This window comes from Notechis scutatus, chromosome 5 (genome assembly GCF_049901735.1).
Source record: "Notechis scutatus isolate UNSWTSFEM ecotype Mainland chromosome 5, rNotScu1.2, whole genome shotgun sequence".
Classification (NCBI taxonomy): Eukaryota; Metazoa; Chordata; class Lepidosauria; order Squamata; family Elapidae; genus Notechis; species Notechis scutatus.
The window spans coordinates 102,757,233-102,783,048 of record NC_142013.1 but is presented as its reverse complement, the minus strand read 5'-3'; the positions used below and the strand labels follow the sequence as shown (position 1 = coordinate 102,783,048).

At 44.6% G+C, this 25,816-nt stretch overlaps 1 protein-coding gene and 1 long non-coding RNA gene across 10 annotated transcripts in view; one reads left to right on the top strand and one right to left on the bottom strand.

Moving 5' to 3' along the window:
* Positions 1-25,816, top strand: part of LMO7 (LIM domain 7) — a 179,525-nt gene that overhangs the window by 142,726 nt on the left and 10,983 nt on the right. For 3 of the 9 annotated variants that reach the window (XM_087967413.1, XM_087967414.1, XM_087967408.1), the window contains 12 exons: positions 1,229-1,522; positions 2,145-2,259; positions 3,601-3,762; positions 5,958-6,061; positions 8,492-8,549; positions 10,682-10,738; positions 14,711-14,736; positions 15,018-15,122; positions 16,369-16,461; positions 19,988-21,105; positions 22,351-22,407; positions 23,813-23,859. In XM_087967413.1, coding sequence (XP_087823539.1) covers positions 1,229-1,522; positions 2,145-2,259; positions 3,601-3,762; positions 5,958-6,061; positions 8,492-8,549; positions 10,682-10,738; positions 14,711-14,736; positions 15,018-15,122; positions 16,369-16,461; positions 19,988-21,105; positions 22,351-22,407; positions 23,813-23,859 — 2,236 coding nt within the window. Of the gene's footprint in view, positions 1-1,228; positions 1,523-2,144; positions 2,260-3,600; positions 3,763-5,876; positions 6,062-8,491; positions 8,550-10,681; positions 10,739-14,710; positions 14,737-15,017; positions 15,123-16,368; positions 16,462-19,987; positions 21,106-22,350; positions 22,408-23,812; positions 23,860-25,816 lie in introns of all 9 variants that reach the window. The other 6 variants (XM_087967411.1, XM_087967410.1, XM_087967406.1 and 3 more) reach the window with 3 other exon arrangements.
* Positions 15,033-16,022, bottom strand: LOC148130599 (uncharacterized). The gene is made up of 2 exons (XR_015749935.1): positions 15,619-16,022; positions 15,033-15,387 (listed from the first exon to the last, which is right to left on the bottom strand). It is a non-coding gene; the product is annotated as an uncharacterized LOC148130599 (long non-coding RNA).

Below are 25,816 nucleotides of genomic sequence, written 5' to 3'. Positions count from 1 at the left end.
TGTTCTTCCCTGCTCTCCTGGAGGGAAGGCAAGGATATAAATCTCACCACTTCATGCAAACAGGAATTCATGCCCTGCTCTCAGATGCAAAGACAACTGCAGAAAAAGTCAGACCCAATTAAATTAGGGACACTACATGCTTCCTTGAGTTCACAAGCTCTGCTTTTGAGGTGGATTGAGCTCTGCTTTTGAGGTGGATTGGCTTCTTATTCAATTCAATTCAATTGAAAACATTGCAGGAATTGAGTACATCTAATCTAGTGAAAAGAAGGGCTGGGGTGACATGATAGCAGTATCTCAGGGGCTGCCCCAAAGAAGAGGGAGTCAAGCTATTCTCCAAAGCAGTGATCCCCAACCTTTTTGACGCCGCGGCCCGGTACCGGCATCAGCTGGGCGCCGCCACCGGTGCCAGCATCAGCTGGGCGCCGCCATCTTTTTCATGAAAAAGTGCTTCCGGTGACCTTTCGGGTAGCACTTTCATCAAAAAAAGCTCACGCCTCCGCCAGCTTTTCCTGCTGGTGGCTTTCTACCGGAAAAGCTCACCGGAAGCGCTGGCGCCGCCATCTTTTTTGATGAAACGTGCTTCCGGTGAGCTTTCTACCCGGAAAAGCTCACCGGAAGCGCTGGCGCCGCCATCTTTTTGATGAAAACGTGCTTCCGGTGAGCTTTCTACCCGGAAAAGCTCACCGGAAGCGCTGGCGCTGCCATCTTTTTTGATGAAACGTGCTTCCGGTGAGCTTTCTACCCAGAAAAGCTCACTGGAAGCACTTTTTGATGAAAAAAAAGATGGCGGCGCTCAGCAAGCCGCGGCCCGGTAGGAGTTGTTCCGCGGACCGGTACCGGTCCGCGGACCGGTGGTTGGGGACCCCTGCTCCAAAGCACCTGAGGGCAGGACAAGAAGCAACAGGTGGAAGCTGATCAAGGAGAGAACTAATCTGGAACTAAGAAGAAATTTCCTGACAGAACAATGAACTAGTGGAGTTTCCCTTCAGAAATTGTTGGTGCTTCATCACTGGAGGCTTTTAAGAAGAGATTGGATAATCATTTGTCTGAAGTGATATCGGGTCTCTGCTCGAGCAGGGGTTGGACTAGAAGACCTCCATGGTCCCATCCAAATAACTATATTAACACTGCAGATGATTAGCGAGGCCCATAGGGGCTGGGAAAACATGGGGAAAATGTTCAGTAGATGCTGCTCAGACCAATGTTGGAGATGTCTTTCTTACAGATGGATGCAGCTGTGAAATACAATGGAGGACCCGAAGGGCCCAGGGGCCCTCAGTCAGGGCACAGCAGGGGCTCCAAGGCTCAGGCAGGAGGAGTTCAAGGCCAAGGCAAGATGGAGCCCCAAGTGGCAGAAGACAACAAGACCAGAACAAGCCACTTGCTGGAGGAGCAGAGAAGAGGAACGCCTGAGTCGGAGCCTCAATCCGATCGTCACACCAGTTCCAACTCCATGACTGTCACATCTTCCGACCCCAAGGAGAAAACCCTTTCGGCGACTGAGGAGTCAAGACGGCACGTAAGTTGGAGGGAGGCTCCTGTTTTTTCCAAAATACAGGAAGCTGTACACCCCCCCCCAAAGAATTAGGCGTTACTTGTAAGCTAGGGAAAATCATGGATAACTTCTCTAAAAAAAGGGAATCTTGAGGTAGTCAACCTTGTGAAGAAATGGGAGCTTCTTCTAATGAATCACAAAAGTGAGGGAAGAGATGGGCTTGAAACAGTGTTTTAAGGATTCTTTGGCTCTTAAGACTTTCTCTAGAGGGGTCAGAAGAGGGACAGAGAGCGCCACAGATTGGGAAGGACGGTTTGATGACACAAGAAGTAGCCTCAGTGGATAATCCTGCAGGAAGTGCCTTCTTGGTTGCACTGCTCTGTGGGGTTTAGTCCAAGAAGGCCTCAGTTCCTGTCTGTAAGGACTGTTATACTCATTGACCAACTCTTCTTTTTAGTGCTATGATTGATTTCTAACACTGCAAACAATAGGAAGGTTCTTAAACCACTTAAGATGTCAGGAGAGACAAGACATAAATAACGAATGCCTGAAACAATCTAAAAAGAGTAGCTAAGGTAATGTGAACGAATGACTGTTGACATTCTCTTCTCTATCCTCCTCCTCCTCCTCCTCCTCTTTTTTTTAGGAGCAATACAGTGATATGAGAATCAGTATAAACCAGAAACCAGGGAGCAGTCGTAACTTTGGATTTGCCGTGTCCCAGAATCCTTCTGGTGTCTTTGTGAAATCAATAGTAGAAGGTAAACATTAGCATTTAATTCTTGTACTTTTTTGGGAAAGGAAAGAGAAAGAAGGGAAGGCAGGACCGGAGGGGAGAGGAGACGAGAGGAGAGAGGAGGGGGAAAGAGTGGAAGAGAGGAGAGGAGAGAGGAGGGGAAGAGAGGAGAGGAGAGAAGAAGAGAGGAGGGAAGAAGAGGAGAAGGGAAGAGAGAGGAGGGGAAGAGAGGGGAGAAGAGGAGGGGAAGAGAGAATAGGAGAAGAAAGGAGAGAGGAGGGGAAGAAAGGGGAAGAGAGGAGAGGAAAGAGAGGAGGGGAAGAGAAGAGAGGAGACAAGTGGAGAGGAAAGGAAAATGCAGCTTGAAAGAATGTAAAGAATATAGAGACTGTGGACATGCCAGATTGACTCGCTTTAAGGCTCTGCTGGTTCCTTCTAAAGCAGGACTCTCCAACCTTGACAACTTTAAGACTTGTGGACTTCAACTCCCAGAGTTCTTCAGCCAGCAAACCTGAGGAACTCCGGTTGAGGAACTTTGGGAGTTGAAGTCCACAAGTCTTAAAGTTGCCAAGGTTGGAAACCCCTGTTCTAAAGCCTCAAACCATTTGATATTAACTTTCAAGCTGCATGACCATCTCATCCCCTAACAGTTTTTACTATGGAGCTCAGGGCTATGCAAGGAACTCTGGGCTAACTTTCCAGCCTGGAGTGCCCCATTCCAACACTGATCTTCCTTCCAAAAGGCTTTCTTTCTTTCTTTCTTTAGAAGAAACCCCCCTTTCTTGGTGTCACAGAAACTTTCATGGCACCATCCAGCATTCCAAAAGGGCCCTTTGGTGTCCGCTTGACCCCAGAACATTACTTCACCGACACCTCCTTTCCCTACCTGCTCCAAAGGGCGCCCACGCAGGCAGAACTCTCATGCAGCCCCAAACCTCTGAAAGCAAGCAGCTGCCTTAAGGCTTCAGGAGGGAGTCTTTGCTCGCGCTAACATGCTCTGCAGAATCTGACTTTGGATATTTGGAGCAGAGGTGGTTATTCAGCAGGTTATGACCAGTTCTGGAGAACCGGTAGCAGAAATTTTGAGTAGCTCAGAGAACCGGCAAATACCACCTCTGACTAGCCATGCCCCCATCTATTCTCCCGAGCCCCAGCTGATCGGCTGGGTCTTCTTTTGTTGCCTTGCACAGGAGAACAGAGCTGGAAAGCAGGTCAGTGGGGTGGGGAGGGAATGGGGATTTTGCAGTATCCTTCCCCTGTCACGCCCACCAAGCCACTCCCACAGAACCGGTAGTAAACATTTTTGAATCCCACCCCTGATTTGGAGGTCTTAGTATGTGGTTTCGTTGGCTTTTCTTCTCAACAGGCAGCCCTGCAGATTTTTGCCAGTTGAAAGTTGGGGATGAAATCCTATCCCTCGGGGGCACCAGCATTTCACACCTGGAGCAGGGCGAGTGGGAAGCCGCCATCAGCCGGGCCCTGGAAAATGGACGCCTCGTCATGGACGTGAGGCGGCATGGACAGAAAGGTGCGTGTTTACTTACGCTGAGGGCAGTGTGAGTTGTCTCCTCTTTCCTCTGTGTTGCATTATGGTGGGTGACTTCTTACAGCCTTCAGTAAGAGCTGGTGGTTTGTTTCCATTAAAAAGAATCTGCGGTTAGTATTTCTGTTTTAGTAAAAAAAAATTTAAAAAAGCATTTGTGGCAAGGAATATTATTTATTATTTTGTCACCGTTGCATGAATTGCAGTGTAACTAAGCGGGTTGAGCAAGTTTACTCTCTAGAAATGGGGAAGTCATCTCCTGGAGTAGAGACTTCCTTGGAAAGAGTTGATCGCAATGAACTTTGATTGTGTCTGTTCATCAGATAATGATATGTGTGAAGACTCTTAAGATAGGGGTGTCAAACTCGATTTCATTGAGGGCCGCATCAGGGTTGTGTTTGATCAGGAGGATGCGGCCAGCTCGATGTCACTTGTGGAGGGCGTCTGTGGTGGTCCAAGCACTCTGCCACCAAAAATGGGCTCCTGAGCTCCTTTTTCCAGCTACAATGGCCTCCTGCAACCCTCTGCCAATGAAAATGCTACAAAAAATATATTGGAGATTGATTCAAACATGGATAGAACAAATGGTGGGAGAGCATATTCTATTTAAACTAGAATTTTTTCTTCTGGGAATAATAACAGAAAAATTTAAGAAGAAAATAATACATGTATTGACAGTTACATGTATTGACAGCGGCTAGAATATTACATGCATAATATTGGAAAAATGAAATTATACCTCCAGAAACAGAAGTAATAAGAAAAATTATGATGTGCAGAATCTGATAGGTTAACTTTAGAAATAAAAGACAGAGGAGAGTCTAAATATCATAAAACATGAAATAAATTTTATAAATGGTTATATAGTGGAAGACAAGGTCGAAATACTAGTAGTTATTAATATATGAAATAAGGAGATTATAAATGATGAAGTAAAATGTATATATGTATAACAAGTATAAGTTGGATGTATTGTGTTGTATTTGCATAATTAAAATTAAAAATAAATTTTTTTAAAAAAAGAAAAGAAAATGGAGTTCACCAGGGCTGCATGCAATCCTCCTGAGCTCCGTTTTCACTGGCAGAGGCACCCCAGGACGGTCCTTCGCTATTTCCACGATGGCCCCACGGGCCAGATACAAACACCCTATGGGCCGGATTTCGCCCTTGGGCCTTGAGTTTGACACTCCTGCTCTAAGATCAACTTCACTTCCCAACATTTTGAAATTCTTCTAAATTAAAATAAAGTTGATGTTAGTAAACTTGCTATTTGTTGTGTAAGCTTTTGACTAATTCTTGCTTGGGAAAAAAAAGGTGGTCTATAACCATGATGGCGAACCTATGGCACGTGTGCCACAGGTGGCATGCAGAGCCATTTGTGCCAGCATGCGAGCTGCAGGCAAACTTACCTCACTTCACATGCATGTACTTCACAGCTGACTTTTGGCCGGTTTGAGGCCTATTTCGGCCTCCCGGAGGCTTGAGGAATGCTTCTGCAGGCTTTGCAGGCCGAAAACTAGACCCATTTCATCACTTCCTGTTTTTCCGGAAATACCAGAAGTGACAAAACGGGCCTAGTTTTCAGCCTGCAGAAGCCTTCCTCAAGCCTCTGGGAGGCCAAAAAAGGCCTCAAATCGGCCGAAAATCAGCTGTGACGTGCAATGCAGGTAAGGGGGCGGCGGGGTGGTGGATGGGTGGGGATTGCATGTACATGTGTAGGGGGCATGGTGTGTGTGCATTGCCTTCTGGGTGCTGCGAGCATGCAAGCGCACACAATTTTTGGCAGAGGAGCCCAAAAAGGTTAGCCACCACTGGTCTATAAAATAGTTGTTGTTAGTAAGTAAACTTGCTGTTTATTGTGCACACTTTTGACTAACTCTTTGCTTTGGGGAAAAGGCGGTCTCTCATGAAAAGCCCTAACAGGTCATTCCACATTAACATCCCAATCACTCCTTCCTTCTTCTGTCCTTTGTTTTATATATATATTTTCCTCCTCCTCTTTGTGTGTGGTTTGGATGTGTTTTTGTCAGTTCCCTTTACACTTTGACATTCCCCCTGTCTCCTTTTTCAATTTCTTTTGATCTCCACACATCAATCAGATTGGGGCAAAGACCAGCCTTTCCCACCATTTGCAAGGCACAAAATCCTCAATCTTACCAGTATGGCTACCAACATTATAGGTACACCTGAAAGCAAATGGATTGATGCCACGTCAGGAGACCGCACTTCAACGCAAAGTCAACAGACGTCGGAAAAGGAGGTGCATGGCCATGTGCAGAATGATGTAAGTAGGGATGTGTTCCTCCAGAAGAAATTGTTTGCAATTCCAAGACGTCCTTTTACCCTTTAACTTGGAGTTGTACCAGACCCTTCTGAATGGGTATTACAGTGATCTGGAGACATGGGAGTATATTCAGTATTTTGGGGATAGTGGTTAAGGACATTTTTTGGGGGGTAAAAAAGTTTTTTATTTTTTAATTATTTAAATATATCTTTGAGAGAACAGTGTGGTTCCAGGTATTTTACATTTTAAATCAGTCATATCCGAAGTCACAAATAGAGCTTTCTAACATCACATCATTATCTATTACCAAGTTTTCTTCTTTATATTCTCATAAATTACATCATTCTTTATTTTTAATCAATCTCTATCTTCCTTGATCATATATCCTTATGTTCAACATGTTTACAGTTTAATCTATTTATATCATTTCATTGATCATTCAAAATTTCATCTTAAATTATATTATCCCCGATTAAATCCCCTTTCCAATATTGCACTTATCATTTTTACACAAATATAATTTCCATCTTATTTTCTTTTAGCCCATAATATCAAACTTACAACAATATAATATACCGTATACAAATGAATCACAAAATATGCGATTCATTAAAAATATTCTCCTATACTATATGATTATTCCCATAGTCACAAATACAACCTTTCTAACATCCCATACTTATGTATTAACAAATTTTCTTCTTCATATTCTCATAAATTACATTATATCCGTTAAGGACATTGAGCTAGAAACTGGGAGACCGTGAGTTCTAGTCCTGATTTAAACTGGGAGACCGTGAGTTCTAGTCCTGATTTAGACAGCCAGCTGGGTGACCTTGGGCTGGTCACCCTAAAGTGGTGGGTTTCAAAAAGTTTTCCTAGTGCGTGCGCCAAACGCATGCGCAGCATTTGCAACTCACCTTCTGCTGCAAGCCCTGTGTGTAAAACAGCTGATGCGCGGCAATCGGTTGTGCCATGCAGAGCAGCTGAGAATGAAGAGCAGGAAATAAAGGTTAGTATAGAGCCAGGACCAGTGGGCGGGCCCAACAGCTGATCGTTGGAGCGAACCGGTTTGCTCACAAATGATCCTCGGAGCTACCGGTTCAGCTGAACCGGGCTGAACCGGTAGAATACCACCACAGGCCCCTAAAATTTCAGGGAATAATCCAAACAGTTGCCAGGAGTCAAGGATGACTCAGAGGCGTGTGTGCATGCAGAAGCATACAGCATGAGTCAGTTGCCAAGTGTCTGAATTTTGATCACATGACCATGGGAATGCTGCAATGGTCATAAGTGTGAAAAATGGTCGTAAGTCACTTTTTCAGTGTCGTTGTAACTTCAAATGGTCACTAAATGAGCTGTTTTAAGTTGAGGACTGTCATGCCCCTGTTGGAGTCTGACTCTGAGGGAGAGGAAGAACAGCCAACAGGGAGTGGGAGTGTGGCTCTGGAGGTTGTGGAGGAAACTGGGGAAGGGCACAGGCCAGCTGGGTATTCAGGGGAAGACCCAGGCCCATCCCCTCTTCATCCTAGGGCACGCAGGGAGGAGCGGATAAGGGAGAAATGTGAATGGCGTGGTCTATGGGGGAGGAAGGGGCCCTGATCCCCTTCATGGGCTGCAGCTGTGAGGACTGTTTAAAAGGACAAACTGCGCATGGCCCAGTGCTGGAAGCAAAGCGTGAAATAATTCTAGTCTTTCAGTTCTTATCTGAGTTCTGGCATCCTTCCCAGTGTGTGTATTTCGATATCTGCGGACATCTTCAAGTCCTTATCCTGCCTTGTCTTATTAATTGCTTCAGTGTGGTTTGTGTTGGTTTTTTTTTTCTATTTATAATTTATATGTATTTTGAGTTTGAACGGAATTTCTTCCTTTTCGCAACTGTTTGTAGGGGAGTTTTTTTCTCCAGTCAATGATAATTGGACCTTTGAAGCCAAGTTGAAGGAATTACAGGGACTTCACCTGTTTTTGTGACTTTGTTGCTTTTGTATCCCACCCTGGATTATCACAAGAACTATCTGTATGTTCATTGGAGTGGTGCGGTGACCTAGAGGTGGAGTTGTCGCCTCTAGGAGGCTGTGAGTTCGATCCTAGGTAGTGGCAGATATTTCTCTCCAGGCACAATGAGAATATATCTGCTGAACAAAATTCTGCATTGGCAACAGGAAGGGCATCCGGCCATTAAACAACTCTGCGAGTTCCATTCAGTTGGCCAGACTCCACCTTGCAAAGGGATTATAGGGTTGTTAAAAGGAGATGATTATCTGTACGGTCCTTCTATAGAACGTTTGAATAGATGCAGCTCTTCTGGGCATCAACTTTCAGAGGGTTGGTGGTTTGGTTTGTCAGAAGGGCCAAAGTCAGGTGTTACCTTATGGAGGTGTAAGAAAAAAGTGAGATTAAAACCGCCCTATGCTCTTTTTCTGTTTTCAGGGCTCCGAAACAAAAGTCAATGGAATGCAAGATGATACAAGCTCCTATGAACCAAAAGGTAAAACTACCACGTGTACTTGAAGTAAGAGATCTTAAATTTTTATTAGTTTAGCCGCAGAAAGGGACCAGTTTTGTAAAACAGGGTTCCCAACCTTTGGGGCAACCAGGGACCGGTTTCATGGAGAGAGGTTTTCCCGCAGACTGGAGGGAGCATGGTTTCTCGTGCTTCTTGCATCCCATGGATGGGGCTTTGCCTATTTGCATGGACCAGTTTCTGGCATGCCATGGATCAGTCCCAATCCACGGACTGGGAGGTTGGGTGCCCCTATTCTAAACAGTAATAAATAAATAATTTTTTATTGGCTGTTAGTAAAAACGCAGTGGATTTAGAAATAAAAAAAGGCAGAGATGCATCAAGTTGATACCAAGAGAGGAGGTTTTTTAACCTGCTCTGAGTGCCTTACAATCCCATTTTTTTTAACTTGCCGGGCAGGGTGGATTAATGGCTTCTTCCAGAGGAATGGGTAAGGGGTTTCAAGCTTAAAAACCTCTTATCCTGGTCAGGTATATTTGTCTTGTGTGCCTGATTGCAGCTTCTTTGTTTAAGGTTAGGGTTTTCTGGGAAAACAAGGAAAGAAAAACCTAACCTGTAACACAGAGGTCGTCCAATCTTGGCAACTTTAAGACTTGTGGACTTCAACTCTCAGAATTCTCCAGCCAGCTATGCTGGCTGGAGAATTCTGGGAGTTGAAGTCCACAAGTCTTAAAGTTGCCAAGTTTGGGGACCCCTGCTGTAACCTAACACTAGCACGCATTGTCAGCTAGAACTCTGTGTGAGGGTCAGAGAGCAGAGTTCTGTTTCTTTTCAGTCCAGTTTACAGTGTAATCTGGGAGCAAAATTGTAGCCATCCAGGAGGGGTCTTTAAGAAGTGACCATCATCATGGCAGTTGCTGTCCTGCTTAGTGCTGCCCTAGGAAACCTCTTTAAACCCAGGTGAGCTCCTTCCCAAAGAATAAAATTTGAAAAGGGGTGAATTAAGAAGACCTGCCAACCCTCTGAGGAGCTCAAAACCCTGCGTACAGTTACCGCGTCAAATGGTTTAGGGATCCTTGGCGTTCTCTGAGCTTGGTTGTTTTCTTACAGATGTTTCATTGCCCAAAGTTGGCAACATCATCAGTAATGGATGTCTGGAATACTCTACCCGACTCTGTAGTTTCTTCCCCAAACCCCAAAAACTTTAACCTTAGACTGTCTACTATTGACCTCACCCCTTTCCTAAGAGGTCTGTAGGGGGCGTGCATAAGCGCACCAACGTGCCTACCGTCCCTGTCCTATTGTTTCTCTTATTCTTCTTTTATTCTTCTTATATGTACCCATTTCATGTATTCACAACTATGTATACACTTATACTTATTATCTTGTAAACAATTGGCAAATCAAATAAATAAATAAATAAATAATGACTCTACTACTGATGACAGGGCCTAATTTGGGTAATGAAACAACTGCAAGAAAACAGTCAAGCTCAGAGAACACCAAGGATTCCTCATTTCAACCCTGAACGACAAATTAGTTTCCTTTACAAGTGGTTTAGGCTGAGGGTAGGCAGCTCTGCTACAGCAGAATTGGCACTCGGGCCTTCCCAGCTGCATGACTAGTATATAGAGGCACTGTGGCTCAGTGGCTTAATGACACTGCTCCGACAGTTTGAGCCCTTGCACTGCAGGGAAGGGTGAGCTCCTGTCACCCGCCTCGGCTTCTATCCACCTAACAGTTCGAAAGCATGTTCTACGCAAGTAGATGGATAGGTACCACTTTGTTGGGGAGATGAGCTGGTGCTCTGTGCAGGCAGGCAGATTCCAGATGGCTCTGAACCTTCCCGGTGCCCACTTGTGAAGCAGCTCCGGGAAAGGACGGGGCCTTTGGTGATGCTGCAGGAAAAGCCACTTGTCTTTCTTACTGGTGCGAAGCCAGCTTGCTCTCCTGTGGCACACCCTGGGAAGGGCACAAGCATGTCCTATAGCAGGGCTGGTACCTTGTCAAGCCAAACTACTACTCTGCAACAGCATTGTGGTTTCCTGGATACTGAAACAACACCAAACAAACAACAATAATACCTTGGATATTTTCAATAAAATTAGACCACACCACACTGACCTGTTTGTATCTCCGTATTTTTTTCCAAATAGACACAGAACCTATTTCTTTGAAAAACTTAAAAAGGCGATCCCAGTTTTTTGAACAAGGTAAAAGCAATCAGTATTCTCCCACCCACCCCCCTAAAGCTAACATTTCATGTAATTTCATGAAATTGTGCCTCCCCTGCCTTCTCTTAATCAGACCTGTGGTGTTGGGTTCTATCATGCCAACTTTCTTAATCTCTTTCCATTCTTTTCCTTAGTGGCATCAGGTCCCTTTTACAATTCACGGGTGTATCTTTGTGGTAATGGGATTTGTGTGTTCCTTTTCCCCCTCAAACCTTTGACACTCTTGTAATAAGTTCAAATCCTGTTCGTAGCGAGCACCAAATGTAGTACAGCAGATTTTTTCGTTTGATTTGCAAGTTTTTCTCTTACGTGCTGAAATTTGGCAAATCTTGTGTTTTGGAAATTGACCAGTCTGAAACAAATGATCAATATTAAAGTCACATTTATTATTACAATTGGTGTATCGGTATGGAATAGCTAGCTAAGGAATAGATGCCTTATCTCCATGAGGCAATTTTAATCCTTCAAAAGTTAAGGGAGTGTTTTGGGCCAGGAATCCTATATGTGAGATCTTGAAAGCTTCTAGGAGTGTGTTTTGCATGTCACACATCACCATTTTCACCCTCACTTCAGAAGTGTGTGCTTGTTTTATTTGTTATACATGGAATGTTTTGAAGTGATGAAGACAATGTTTCTCACTGATGTTCACTGATGTATTATGTGTTACTCAGGGTCTTTTTCTCTTTCCAATGTTATTTTACCATTTTCTCAGTTTCTTCAGAAAATAATGCTTCCATACAAAAGATGAAAGGCCCCTCTTAGTCATAATCACATCTTGCCCTTAGCATCTCTCTCGCAGGCGCTCTTTTATGGCAAGGCTTTGTGCCCGAGCTGACAAGATCTTCAGAAATGCAGGCCAAACTTCTCTAAATGCAGAACATGACTTTTTTTATAAAAAAAAAGGAAAGGAAATGAAAGGGAAGGAAAAGAAAGGAGAGGAGAGAAGGAGAAGAAAGGAAAGGAAAGAAGGAGAGGAAAGAAGGAAAGGAAAGGGAGAGGAGAGGAGAAAGGAAAGGAAAAAAGGAGAGGGGAGGGGAAGGGAAAGGAAAGGAAAAAGGAAAGGAAGGGAAAGGAAAGGAAAGGGAGAGGAGAGGAGAAAGGAAAGGAAAAAAGGAGAGGGGAGGGGAAGGAAAGGAAAGGAAAGGAAAAAGGAAAGGAAGGGAAAGGAAAGGAAAGGAAAGGAAAGGAAAAAGGAAAGGAAGGGAAAGGAAAGGAAAAAGGTAAGGAAGGGAAAGGGAGAGGAGAGGAGAAAGGAAAGGAAAAAAGGAGAGGGGAGGGGAAAGGAAAGGAAAAAGGAAAGGAAAGGAAAGGAAAAAGGAAAGGAAAGGAAAGGAAGCAGCTAGAAAGCTGCAACTTGAATTCTTTGTGCTTTTTGGAACAACCTTTTCCCCAGTACCAGGTTTTTGCATAAGGAATGTGTATTGTTTGGAACTCTGTTTTTAATTTGGTTTTTCTGGGGCAGCTGAACATCTTGCATTAAAGGTCGTTTTTGGCTTTTGTCCCGCACTTAAAAGAGCAAAAAAAAATTTCTCTCAGGAAAATTAATTTCTCACTCACCACCCCAAAAGAGAAAAATTTGCCCAACTGACAAAGAAAAAAACACTGAAATATCCTTGTTCTCTTTGCTGCTTTAATTGTTGTTGGGTAGCTAATATACTTTCATGGGGAACTCAGGTCCAATAGCAATTATTCATTCATTGCAATACTTGAAAAATTTAGGAATTTTTCCATGCATAAAGCTAATGCAGGAAGATTTACTGATTTTTATCTTGGTCTTTCATTTTTTTATATATCAGCGCTCTTGGAAGCATTATACTGAAGAGGGGTCGTATCACATCACTAAGCCCTAGCAGCAGGATCACCTAAAAGTTAAAATATAATCCGAACGTAGTCAGTTGGGAAGCAACTGTGGAAAAGCAAAGATGGATGCCAACACTGTTTCTCAAAATGTCTGACAGGGGAAGGAAGGTTTGGCCCAGGCTAGTGAGGGAGGAAGTGGGGAGATGAAGGCTGACACTGCAGGAGGAGGCAAGAGGAAGTCCAGGTCTGTGCAGGAGAGTCAGGGGCGGGCTTCATAAATTTTAGCAAAGGATTCTCTGCCCGGTTGCTGGGTGGCCGTGGTGGCGTGGCCTACTCGGCCTCCTGCGCCACGGCCGGAGGGGGGCATTTTTGGGGTGGGCTTCAAAAATTTTAGCAAATAGTTTTCTGCCTGGTTGCTGGGTGGGCGTGGCCATGGTGGGCGTGGCCTAGTCGGCCTCCTGCACCACGACGGGGGGGGGGGCATTTTTGCCCTCCCCGGGCTCCGGAGGCTTTCCTCGAGCCTCCGGGAGAGTGAAAACAGCCTCCCCAGGCTCCAGAGGCTCTCTGGAAGCAAAAAACGGGCCTATTTCCGGTCTCTCCAAACTTCCAGGAGGCCTGTTTTTCGCCCTCCCCGAGCCTCCACACATGCCCTGCACTTACCTGGCATCCAAACAGGCCGCGTGGGGACTCCTGGGAGGGGTGGAAAGGGGTGGACGGGGCCAGCCAGGAGTAGGATTTGGGGGTTGTCCGAGCTGCACAGAATCTTAGCTAGGGGCTCTCCTTAACCCCCAGCAACCCATCCCTGAGGAGAACCATAGTGCCACAAGGCAGTTTGGGAGGACCTGAATCTGGGACAAGAGGACTAGATATACTATCCATTCTAGAATTTATTTATTTTTTAAAGGATTATAAAATGAGCAGTTCTTGAAGTTTGTGGCTCTTCAGGGCTGGGATTTTTGCACGAGACAACTCATGTGAAAGAGATACAACAAGAGTCAGCTGGAACACTGGGGCTGAATTCCATTTCTGTCTCATGTGAATGTTTTTGCATAAACTACTTCTCTGTTCGCCTTGAACTTTCCCTCGGTGACGGTGATTCCAAAAATAAGTGCGCTCAGGTCGCCTTCCTCAAAAATTGCACCACATTCTAGATGTCGCCCCACCAGCCTACCAAGGCTGATGTGTGACGTGTTTGTTTTCGAAGGCCATACATGTTTGATTGGTTGGGATTTGGGATATCATTTTGCAAAGAAGAAATGGTTAGAAATGATACAGGAATGTGAATTCCCTGACAAAACAGTATTCTAGCATTCTTGGAAATCTTCTTAAAACTGTCTTCTGAGACTTGATTTTTGATGTTCTGGCATAATAAATCAAGGAGCATACCACCAATACTTTATTGTTGTCTATATATTGATTAGAAAAAGGTGCAATTCATGGTGTAAATATGAAACCAATGCAGGTAGTCCTCGACTTAAGACCACAATTTGAGCCTAAAATTTCTGTTGGCAAGCGAGAGAGTTGTTAAGTGAATTTTGCCCCATTTTACCGCTTGTCTTGTCACAGCTGTTAAAATAATCACTGAGGTTGTTAAGTTAGTCACATGGTTGCTGAGTGAATCTGGCTGTTCTGTCAGAAGATCGCAGAAGGTGATCACATGACGCAGGGACACTGCAACCGTCATAAATATGAGTCTGTGGCCAAGCATCTGAATTTTAATCATGTGACCCTGGGGCTACAGCAACATGTAACAGATAATCAGAGTTGGAAGGGACCTTGCAGGGCATCTAGTCCAAACCCCCACACCCAAGCAGGAGACCCTACACCATTTCTGACAAGTGGCAGTCCAATCTCTCAACAGTTGTAAGGGTGGAAAAACAGTCACAAATCATTTTTTTTCAGCGCCGTTGTAACTTTGAATGGTCTAAGTCGTCGACTACCTGTATAAGAATTTTCCTTTCTATGACCTTAAGAACTGTTTGCCTGTTGGAAGATGAGTTCTTGGTCCAAAAAAAGGGGTGGTTCCAGGGCAACCTTTTGATTTGGGCTGAAATGGTTTCTTCAAGATAAGAGTAACAAAGATTTTTCTCCTCCTCCTACTCCTCCTCCTCCTCCTCCTCCTCCTCCTCCTCTTTCCTCTTCATCACCCAGGAGGCCAGGAACCAGCAATACTTGATGTAAGTAATACATCATCATCATTATCATTATTATTGTTGTTGTAGTATTATTATTGTTGTTGTTATCACTATTATTATTATCATCATCATTATCAGTAACGATCAGTCAACCAGATGATTAGGTTAGGCCTGGACTACTAGAAGACTTTCAAAGTGCCTTCCAGTTCTATTTGTTGCCCCGAAAAGGGCTCAGCACCCATTTTTCCTATCAGAAAGTGATCTTCTTTTATTGCAAGCCATCTGCGGAGAACCCTCTGCTAACCTTTCGTTTCATGTTGCAGCTCCCTGTCCCACCCATTGCAGCTTCCAGCCGTTGGACTTGGGATCAAGAAGAAGAGAGGAAAAGGCAAGAGAAATGGCAAGCGGAGCAGGAGCGCTTACTCCAGGTCTGGATGAAACTGTGTGGTTGCCCTTCCCGCTAGAGCTAGAGCATCCTGACTAAAGCAAGCCTGGTCCCTCAGGGCCTCTAGGTTGAAGCACTTGAGGATACAAACCCTGCCCCAACACGCTACCTACAGGTAGACGCGGGCAGGGCGATTCTATCCAGGTCCATTTGGCTCCCCATCCAGCAGCTAGCAATGGGATCTTTGCCCATATAAAGCTGGGGATGGTTTGGTGGCTGAGTCTCCTTCACAGATCTTGGAGATCCACCTAGAGCAGGGGTGGGCAAACCATGGCCCGAGGGCCACATCCGGCCCGTTGGTCTTTTAATCCGCCCGCCAAGATTGGTACAGAATTAAGGTTTGATGTGAATGATTGAATAATTGCATTCATTTGATTTTGACTTGTAATGACAGGCATTTCGACACCAGGTAGCGGCCCGTCTGTCAAATTTTAAAAGTCAATGAGGCCCCCGAGCCAAAAAGTTTGCCCACCCCTGACCTAGAGGAAAGAACCAATAAAGGAGAATATTTATAGCTCAGGGTTGAAACGAAGCGTCCTTGGTGCTCTGAGCTTGGTGGTTTTCCTTTTAAAAAAAACCACTTAATGATGCAAGATACTTGGCAGGATGATAAAATGGAAAAGAAAACTCCAAATAAGAAGAGGTAGGTAGGTAGGTAGGTAGGTAGGTAGGTAGGTAGGTAGGTAGGTAGATAGATAGATAGATAGATAGATAGATAGATAGATAGATAGATAGATAGATAGATAGATAGATAGAGGTGGGAGGGACAGAAAAAATGATAAAGATGTCCTACAATGAGGTAGCTGGAGAATAACTAGATGACCTCCAAGGTCCCTTCCAACTCTGTTATTCTATGTAAAAGTTATCTTCTGTGTAAGAGCTGTTCCTGAAAAAATGTTGCAACGTGGATGTGGTTTGCTTCTGGGGTGGTCGCACAACTTGTTTAGCGTGCGTGCAAAGGGCTTGTGATAGGTGATTTTCCAGGCCATTGTCATTTCCTTTGGATGCAGCAAGAGCCCAGGAGACCAAAATGCCTGCAGGCAGTGACTTCTATCTCATCTCAGTCTGTTTAATTTCCTTGCATTCCCATCCATTCGTTGGTCCAATCCTTTGCATGGTGCGAAAGGGAACAGCTTGGTGGGTGTGTCGGCAGGGGAAATATCCTGTTTCCTGCGGTTTCTTTTTGCATTCGCACTAAGACTTCACCTTGATTTGCTTTTCCCCACCAGGAGCAGTACAAGCACGAGCAAGAGAGGCTTAAGGAGGAGTGGCTGAAGGCCCAGCAGGAGGCAGAGAAGGACATCTCCAGTTACTTAAAGGAGGTCAGTTCTCAGCCTTTTTGTGGTTTGACCTCTCTGGCAGAAATTTGTTCTTGAGCTTGTGAAAGCCGTTCCTAAAACAATACATCTGGAAAAACAGAAGCTCAGGCCGTTCTTGTGGCTTTGTTGAGAAAAAGCTGAATATAGAGAAAGCATAAACCTCACACACACACACACACACAAAAACAAAACTCTGCAAAGTGTTTTGGTAGCCAAGAGAACGGTGTACCTGGACAGGTAGCACAAACCCAGCAAGAAGACTCTTCCTTAGGTGTCCATAAAAATAAAAATAAAAAATAAAAAATCAGGAATGAGCTGCCAAAGTCTAGGAATTGTTCTCAGGCACCGCAGAGTTGAAAATTAAAATTGGGAGAACGTCTGTTCTAACAATGATAGCAGTGTTCCAATATTTGAGAGGTTGCCACAGAGAAGAGGTGGACAACCTGTTTTTCAAAGGGCCGGAAGGCAGGAGAAGAATGGAGAGAAGAGAAAGGGAGAAGCAACCTAAAACTAAGGAGAAATTTTCTGACAGCGAGAACAATTAATCAGTGGAAGGACTTGCCTCCAAAAGTTGCAGGTGCTCTAACACTGGAGGTTTTTAAGAAGGGATTGGACAACCATTTGTCTGAAATGGTATAAGCCAGTGGTGGCTAACCTTTTTGGGCTCCTGTGCCAAAAATTGTACATGTGCTGGCACGCTCGCGCACGCATGCCAGCACCCAGAAAGCAATGCATGCCCCCCACACCCCCTACGCATGTGTGCGCAATCCCCACCCTCCCACCCCTGCCGCCCCCTTACCTGCACTGCGCCTCCCAGCTGATTTTCGGTCGGTTTGAGGCCTTTTTCGGCCTCCCAGAGGCTTGAGGAAGGCTTCTGCCGGCGTCTGCAGGCTTTGAAGGCCGAAAATTAGCTCTGTTTCATCACTTCCGTTATTGTAGGAAAAACAGGAAGTGACAAAACGGGCCTATTTTTCGGCCTGCAAAGGCTGCAGAGGCTTTCCTCAAGCCTTTGGGAGGCCAAAAAAGGCTTCAAACTGGTCGAAAATCAGCATGCACAGTGGGGTAAGTTTGCCTGCAGCTCGCGTGCCGGCACAAATGGCTCTGCGTGCCACCTGTGGCACACGTGCCATAGGTTCGTCATCACGGGTATAGGCTTTCTGCCTGAGCAGGAGGGGGTTAGACTAGAAGACCTCCAGGTTCCCTTCCAATTTGTTATTGTGTTATTCTGTTATGGTCTATAATCTTCACATGCGTGTGTTACAAATAACCACCCAAAATACGCAAAGAAAACAGGAATTGATAAGCACCCACCTTTCTTTCCTTTGAATTGCTGCCAACAACTAGAGTGCCAAAATGAATTATAAAAACCAACCAAACTGCAAAGGTCCACACAGAGCTTAAAGGAGTAATCTGAACAGAACGAACAACTTTGCTTTCTATGAAGGTTTCTTCTTTGGAGGGGCAATCACCTCCAAGCCTTACTCCCGAGTCGCCCCTTTTGTCTCAGCTGCTCTCGCCTTCTAGCAGCTCTGTGCACATGCGCATTGGGAACAGGCTCCCCTTGTTCCTCTGCCTCGCTGCTGCCAGACTCCGGAAGCTCTGGAGTCAGCACCCCACTCCCAGATGGTCCTGGCCCCATCTCTGCATCGGACACAGGACCCTTGTTTGAGTCCTCTCCAGACTCCCGGACTGGTCCCCATTCTTCCCCATTGTCCGATTCTGCTGCTGTCTGCATAGGCTGCCGGCAAACCACAACACTAGAGACTTGGATGATCTGAAGTGACATAGTCAACTCCAAAGACAGGGTGGAATATCTTTTGCTTGATTTATTTTTTTCATCCACTGATCCAAACTTCTGTTGCTACCTGGAATATCTTTCCAATGAAAGACCCATCATGGGTAACTCAATTCATAGCAAAAAAAAACATACCTAACTTTCACAGAAGCCTGTGGGTGAAGGTTCGTTCTCCAAGCTTGTGGGTTGGTTTTCCAAATGATTTGTTACCAGGTAACATCTTCAGCGAAGTTTAGGTCAGTATTGGTGTTCTGTATATGATGGCTTCAGGTGTGGGTGTGTTTTGTGATGGGTCAGGTGTGAATCATCAGTGAGAGTCTTGTGATAGGTGTTGTGATGGGGATGTTACATCAGGTAAAGGCCATTGGGAGGCAAAGTGCTGGTTGTGGGGGGTTGTGTAGGTTGATTGAGGGTCATTGTTGTCTCTGGTGGGCTGTGTGGTTGATTTGGATTCCGAAGGGTGCGTAGCAAAGGTGGTCTTCAGCAGGTTTTGACCTGTTCTGGAGAACCAGTAGCACAAATTTTGAGTAGTTCAGAGAATCGGCAAATACCACCTCTGACTGGCCCCGCCCCCATCTATTCTCTGCCTCCCAAGCCCCAGCTGATTGGCTGGGTCTTTTTTTGTTGCCCTGCACAGAAGAACAGAGCTGGAAAGCAGGTTAGTGGGGTGGGGAGGGAATGGGGATTTTGCAGCCTCCTTCCCCTACCATGCCCATCAAGCCACACCACACCCACCAAGCCACGCCCACAGAACTGGTTGTAAAAAATGTTTGAATCCCATCACTGTGTAGGGTGGTTGTAAGTTAATGTGTCTCTTGATGGAATTCCTTGTGGAGTCCCAGGCTTCGATGAACTCATGAGCGTGTCGGGTGGTAGCATGGCCAATGATTTTTGTGTTGTTCCAATCAAACTGATGCCATTTGGTGTCAGTATGGGTAGAGAGTAAGGATTTGGGATTGTGGTATGTGAATGCCAGCCATTATTTGTAGATCCTGTTTTTTAATTGACGTGATGTTTATTTCATGTATACTGACACTTGACATCCACTAAACTCCGCTGAAGGTATTACCTAGTTTGGCAATGAAGTGTGTTGAGGTAATTCCCCGTTAGGAGAATGAGCGCATACAGGGAGACGTATTTGAGAGAAGTGTTTGAATAATACACACACAGTACACAGATACACTGTACAATAAATGTAGGTTTTTACTTCCAGAAAGGTTTAAGCAAAGTCCAAAATAAGCAGTCCAAAAGTCATTCACAGGTAAATCAGTCAGTTTTTCAATCCAGGGATAATTCAGTAACAAAGTCCAGTGTCAAAAAAATTCAGTATCAGACTTACATTAAATCCAGTCATATCAGTCAATTAGGAAAAATGGAGGAACGGCAATATTTTCCAACAGAAGGAAACAGAGATACTCACTCAGACACACTCTCTTGTGAGACTCAGACTAAACAAACCAGGTTTCTGGCTCCATCTTATGGCCGTTTGAGAAACCACACCTAATTACAGTTTTGCATTTTCTTAAAGTTACAGTTTTAAAATGTTTATCCTGGTTTATATATTTCTAACCCAAATAGCTGTTAGGTGACTCATATTCCTAACAAAGTGTTCAGAAACCAACCCACAAGCTCGGAGAACGAGCCTTCATCATCATCCTACACCTGATTTACAGATATTCACCATTATTTCTCTTCTGTGTTTAACTTCTGCAAAACTTACATTTTTTTTTCTAGGAACAGACTAACCTGACATCCTCTGCCATGACTGGGAGTGTACAAGAGGCCCCAACCTCTTTGTGGGAAAGAAATGGAAGTAATAGGACTGCTTATCTTAGTTCTGAAAGAAATTGGGAAGAGGAAAGCAAACCAGAGAATCAGGGGAAAGATAGTGAGCTAGCGAGAAGCAGCTTACAGCAACAAGGAGTGTTACAGGTGGAGCAGAAAAGAAAGTTACAAGAAACAGAAAATGGGAAGGAGTGGAATGGACAAGACTCAGTGTACTATGCAAAGGAACCAAGTTATCCAGAAGAAGTGCCTCAAAAACCACAGGTAGATCCTGTCAAGCAATCAAGGCGTTGGGAAGGAACATCTCAAAATCTTCTGATGGACCCAATTAAAGAACCAAAACATGGTGAAGAAACATCTCAGAATCTGCTTTTTGAACCCATCAAAGAACCAGGGTATCAGGAAGAGACATCGCAAAAGTTAATGCTGGAACAACTCAAGGAACCAAGTTTTTGGGATGAAGTATCTTACAAAAGTCACATAGAAATAACCAAGGATTTAAGATACCAGGAAGAAACATCTCCAAACCTGTTGATGGAACCTATCAAGGAACCAAGGTATCGGGAAGAAGCATCTCGGGACCTGTTGATGGAACCTATCAAGGAACCAAGGTATCGGGAAGAAGCATCTCGGGACCTGCTGATGGAACCAATCAAGGAACCAAGATACCAGGAAGAAGCATCTCGAAATCTTCTGATGGAACCAATCAAGGAACCAAGATATCGGGAAGAAGCATCTCGGGACCTTCTGATGGAACCAATCAAGGAACCAAGATACCAGGAAGAAGCATCTCGAAATCTTCTGATGGAACCAATCAAGGAACCAAGATATCGGGAAGAAGCATCTCGGGACCTTCTGATGGAACCAATCAAGGAACCAAGATACCAGGAAGAAGCATCTCAAAATCTTCTGATGGAACCAATCAAGGAACCAAGATATCGGGAAGAAGCATCTCGGGACCTTCTGATGGAACCAATCAAGGAACCAAGATATCGGGAAGAAGCATCTCAAAAGCTTCTGGTGGATCCAACCAAGGAGGCTTTAGTGCAAAGACTTCAGTATCAAAGGTTTGCATTATTCCATTTTATAATTGTAGATTTAAGATTTAGGGAAGAAATTGTGGAAATTCTATAAAAGCTGGATTATTAATACATGTGACATAAAACCACTGGTGTCCAAAATGAGCCTGGGTCTGTGCCGTATTCTCTTAGCTCCCAGGCAGTAAATAGATGTGATTTTTTCCCCTCTAGTTCCCAGTATTTCTGGATGGAGGCTTTGTCCCAGTGTGCAGTGTGAGTGTCCCTTAGTAAAACTGAGGAAGGGGCTTGTCAGGGTGCCCACATCCAGGAAGTGTTCCTTCCTCAGATTCCTTAAGAATACTCACTGCCCCTAAAATCATGATGTGATGAGAAATGGGTCTCTCTGGGCCATTTTCCTTCACAGGCTTCCATCCATAGCTATCTTTGGTCCTACTTTGGAGGCATTTTGCTCTTCGATGCCTATATATTTTGATGCTGCTTTGTTACCTCATTCGAAAGCCTTCACATCAATCGTATTCGATAATCTCAACACTCTACAGGTCATGATCTTACTACTAAAGGTAACTTGCCAGTAAAACACTAGTTGCCAAGCTTTAGCAGCTATGTGGGCCAGAGGCCTGATAGTTAAAATTGACGTGGGAAGTTCAAGTCAACTATTTGCTATATTTTCATGTACAGATCTGTATTCCTAATTCAGATGCTTGTCAAGACTAGTTATGGAACTTGGGATCCGGAGAACTATATACATTATTAGTTAGATGATAAAAAATGAGGGCCAGTCATAGCCTATGCAATCTCTATCCTCTGGTGATTGCACAGATGGCTCCCATCAGCCAAGGCAGGGGTCTTCAAACTTGACAGATTTAAGACTTGTGGACTTCAACTCCCCGAATCCCTCTTCCAGGCATGTTAGCTCAGAAATTCTGGGAGTTGAAGTCCACAAGTCTTAAACTTGCCAAGTTTGAAGACCCTTGAGCCAAGGAATGACAGCTGGCAGAAGCCACGAGATACACCTTCTTGGTCATAATCCCTGTCCTTAGAAAATTCTCTCTTCAGAAATTAGGATGGCCCCAACATCCTTGAAGATCCATGTGGCTGGGCCTGAAGACTCTAGTGTGTGAAGGGCCTGATTTCCTGGTTATGGTTATGATTTTATAACTGTTCACCACCCAGTTATTGATTTGAGATGGGCAGCCATAGAAGATGGATGGATGGACGGAAGCTCTTGGGCTTTACCCCAGCTAACTCTTGTTTATGGTCTCTTTATTCCAGACATTATGAATCACCAAGACTCTCTAATGAGCAAGGAAAGCACTTCAATATTGACAGGTAAAAAATAGTGAATTTTTACAAAGGGTGCTGTTTGGAAATTTAAAAGAAAATGGTGCTTCCTGGTCTTTCCCTTCTAGAAAATGAATCACTATCGAGTGACTCCATTTATTTTTAGTTACACCATTTCCTAACTGTGTCCCTACCAGTGGTGGGATTCAAATTTTTTTACTACCGGTTCTGTGGGCGTGGCTTGGTGGGTGTGGCAGGGAAAGGATACTGCCAAATCCCCATTCCCTCCCCACCTCACTAACCTGCTTTCCAGCTCCGTTCTCCTGTGCAGGGCAACAAAAGAAGATCCAACTGATCAGCTGGGGCTCAGGAGGCAGAGAATAGATGGGGGCGAGGCCAGTCAGAGGTGGTATTTGCCCGGTTCTCCAAATTACTCAAAATTTCCACTACTGATTCTCCAGAACTGGTCAGAACCTCCAGAACTGGTCAGAACCTTTGGTCCCTACATGCTGGACTCATGGTTTGGTCCAGGGCAGGAACAAACCAGGACAACCAAATGCTATCCAACCTCTTTGAACTTCCATCAGTGTTATCTAGCATAGGCATCAGTGTTACAGATATGGTGTTCCCCCATGTTTGGAAGGTGCTGGAATGGTTCCTTCTGCTTTAAACTCTCTGGGCCATTCGTCTCAAGGTTCTGCTCTTTAGCCTGGGACCCCCCTGCCCACCAGGTGTGGCTGAACCCCCCCTCATCCCTGGCTGGTGATGAGGAATCTGTGATGAGTAATCTGGAATGAGCCCATCAAGGATCTCTGTGGCCACTTCAATGCTGACATCTACTGACGTTGCATTAGTGTGTGGTGTGGCTCAGATTTGCGTGCTTCTTTTGCAGGCACAAAAGATGCAGAGATACCTTTTAATTAAAGCCAGCCCTGGATATTCAGCAGAGAAAATGCCATTCTGGTTTCATGCCTTATCTGCCATCATCAGGCTTCTGTATTGATACAGAATACAGAATACAGAAGCCTGATGATGGCAGATGAGATTCTGCTGAAACGTTGCTACAACTTTAAAAGCACAACCACAATGACGTGGATATAAAATCTTCAACATCTGCAACAGATTGGAAGAAATAGTTTATATGTAAAAGACCCAGACAAAACCTTGAGATTCTTGGAACAGGCAAAACCACATGTTAACTATTCTTGGGAGCTCTTGAGTAAATACTGAAGTTATATCTTAAAAATTCCTATGAGAAGTCATATTTTCTGCCATGAAGTTATTACTTCCCATTTTTCTGGGGCTTCTTTGGTATCTTTAGAAATAATCCCTGAATCACCAAAGTTTTCCAGCACCCATTCTGTGTCCGGAAATGGTTATGTTTGTTTCAAGTAATATGATATGTCAGTCTGTGAAGAAGCTCTATAATATAATTTCTCTTTTCCCCCCCCAGAAATAAATCCAGATCAACTACTGATTTAGACAATCCTCAGACCAGTGGTAAGTGCTCTCATGGAAAGAGGGAGAAAACAGGCAGAGAGCCAGGAAGGATGAACCTGTAAATATAGGAAGTCCTGTACTTAACAATTGTCCATTTAGTGACCGTTCAAAGTTTCAACGGCACTGAAAAAAGTGACTTACGATCATTTCCCACACTTAACAACTGTTGCACCATCCCCATTGTCATGTGATCAACTGTTTGGCAATTGGTTCATATTTATGACGGTTGTACTGTCCCGGGAGTCATGTGATCACCTTTTGTGACCTTCCAACAAGCAAATTCAATGGGGAAGCCAGATTCACTTAACAACCATCCTACTAATAGTAATAGCAATAATACTTAGACTTATATACCACTTCACAATGCTTTACAGCCCTCTCTAAGCAGTTTACAGAGTCAGCTTAGACCTTGGAAGGCTGTGTTAACCTTGAACCAGTGAGATTTGAACTGCCAACTTGCAGGCAGTCAGCAGAAGTAGGCTGCAGTACTGCACTCGAACCACTACACCACCGTGGCTCAATAACTTAACAGCTGCAGTGATTCACAACAACTGGGGCAAGAAGCATCGTAACATGGGGCAAAACTCACTTAACAAATGTCCCACTTAGCTCAATTGTGGTCATACATTGAGGACTTACCTGTAAGATATGACTTCATGGATCCATGACTATAAACAAGGGTTAGGATTATCTCTGCCCTTACTCTGTTGAGAGTTTTGCAGCGATAATTCAGCGCCAGAAAAATAAACACAGATGGCTGATGCTTCATTTAACATCTTTATAAACATAATAAGTAGATTTTACAAACCAGTTGTAGATTTCTCCAACATGGAGCAAACTCAAACAGGATCATGTTGCAAGTTCAGAGCAGAGCTCCAGTCTTCAGCAAGCAAGCAAGTTAGTTTCATCTTCAATAGACTCAGAGCTTCAACACAGAGCTGCAGAATTGCAGAGCTTACTATAGCTCTATGCCTAGGCTACTTCTAGTTTCAGTTTCCAGCCTAGGCTACTTCTAGTTTCAGTTTCCAAAACAGTCCTCATTGGCTGACTTAGTTTCTAGGCCTATTCATTGGCTGACCTTGTTACCAAGCTCTATTCCAGTTCATGAATATACTCTGACAGGCTCGTTTCAGCATCAAAGTATATAATATCCTTTGTTTCAGATTAGGTCTTGTTTGGTTCTTAATACCAAATTGTTAAGAACCAAACGAAGGGATTTGATCCTGGACCAATCAAAGATAATGATAGGAGTGATTTTTAAATAAGAAACGTGTAAACCAGGTAAGAAGGACCAGCCCGTGGTGCCTCTGGGAGATAAAACGGGGTGCCTGCAGCCCCACCTCATTTTCACCCTCCATGACCTCCTGCAGCACTCTGCCACCCAAAACTGGACCTAAACTGGGTTCAAGACAGGCCAAAAAATGAACCAAAAATGCCCAAAAACCAGGCCGAAAAATGAGCCATACAGCACGTTTTCGGCCGGCAGTGTTTCAAGAGGCCATGGGGGACAGAAACTAGGTGCAGGGGGGCTATGCGCAGACAAACCCCCCCTGCACCCTGTTTTGGCTGGCAGGGTGCTGCAGGAGGCACCTGTCCCGCCCCACCCCCACCTCCACTGCCGGCCCACTAAGAGGAGAACTAAAATGCTGATCCGGCCCTCAAAGAAGTCCAGTTTGACAGCCCTGGTGTAGATTTTCTATGAGTAAATCACAATCACAGAGTGCTTTGAACTTTAACTTCCTGGTTGTACAACCTATTTTTTCTTTTTTTCTTTCACACTATATATGCAGGGGTGGGCTTCAAAACTTTTAGCAAGGGGTTCTCTGCCTGGTTGCTGGGTGGGCAGGCCATCATGGGCGTGGCCTATTCGGCCTCCTGCACCATGGTGGGAGGATGTTTTTGCCCTCCCTGGGCTCCGGAAGCTTTCCTCAAGCTTACAGGAGGGCGAAAATAGCCT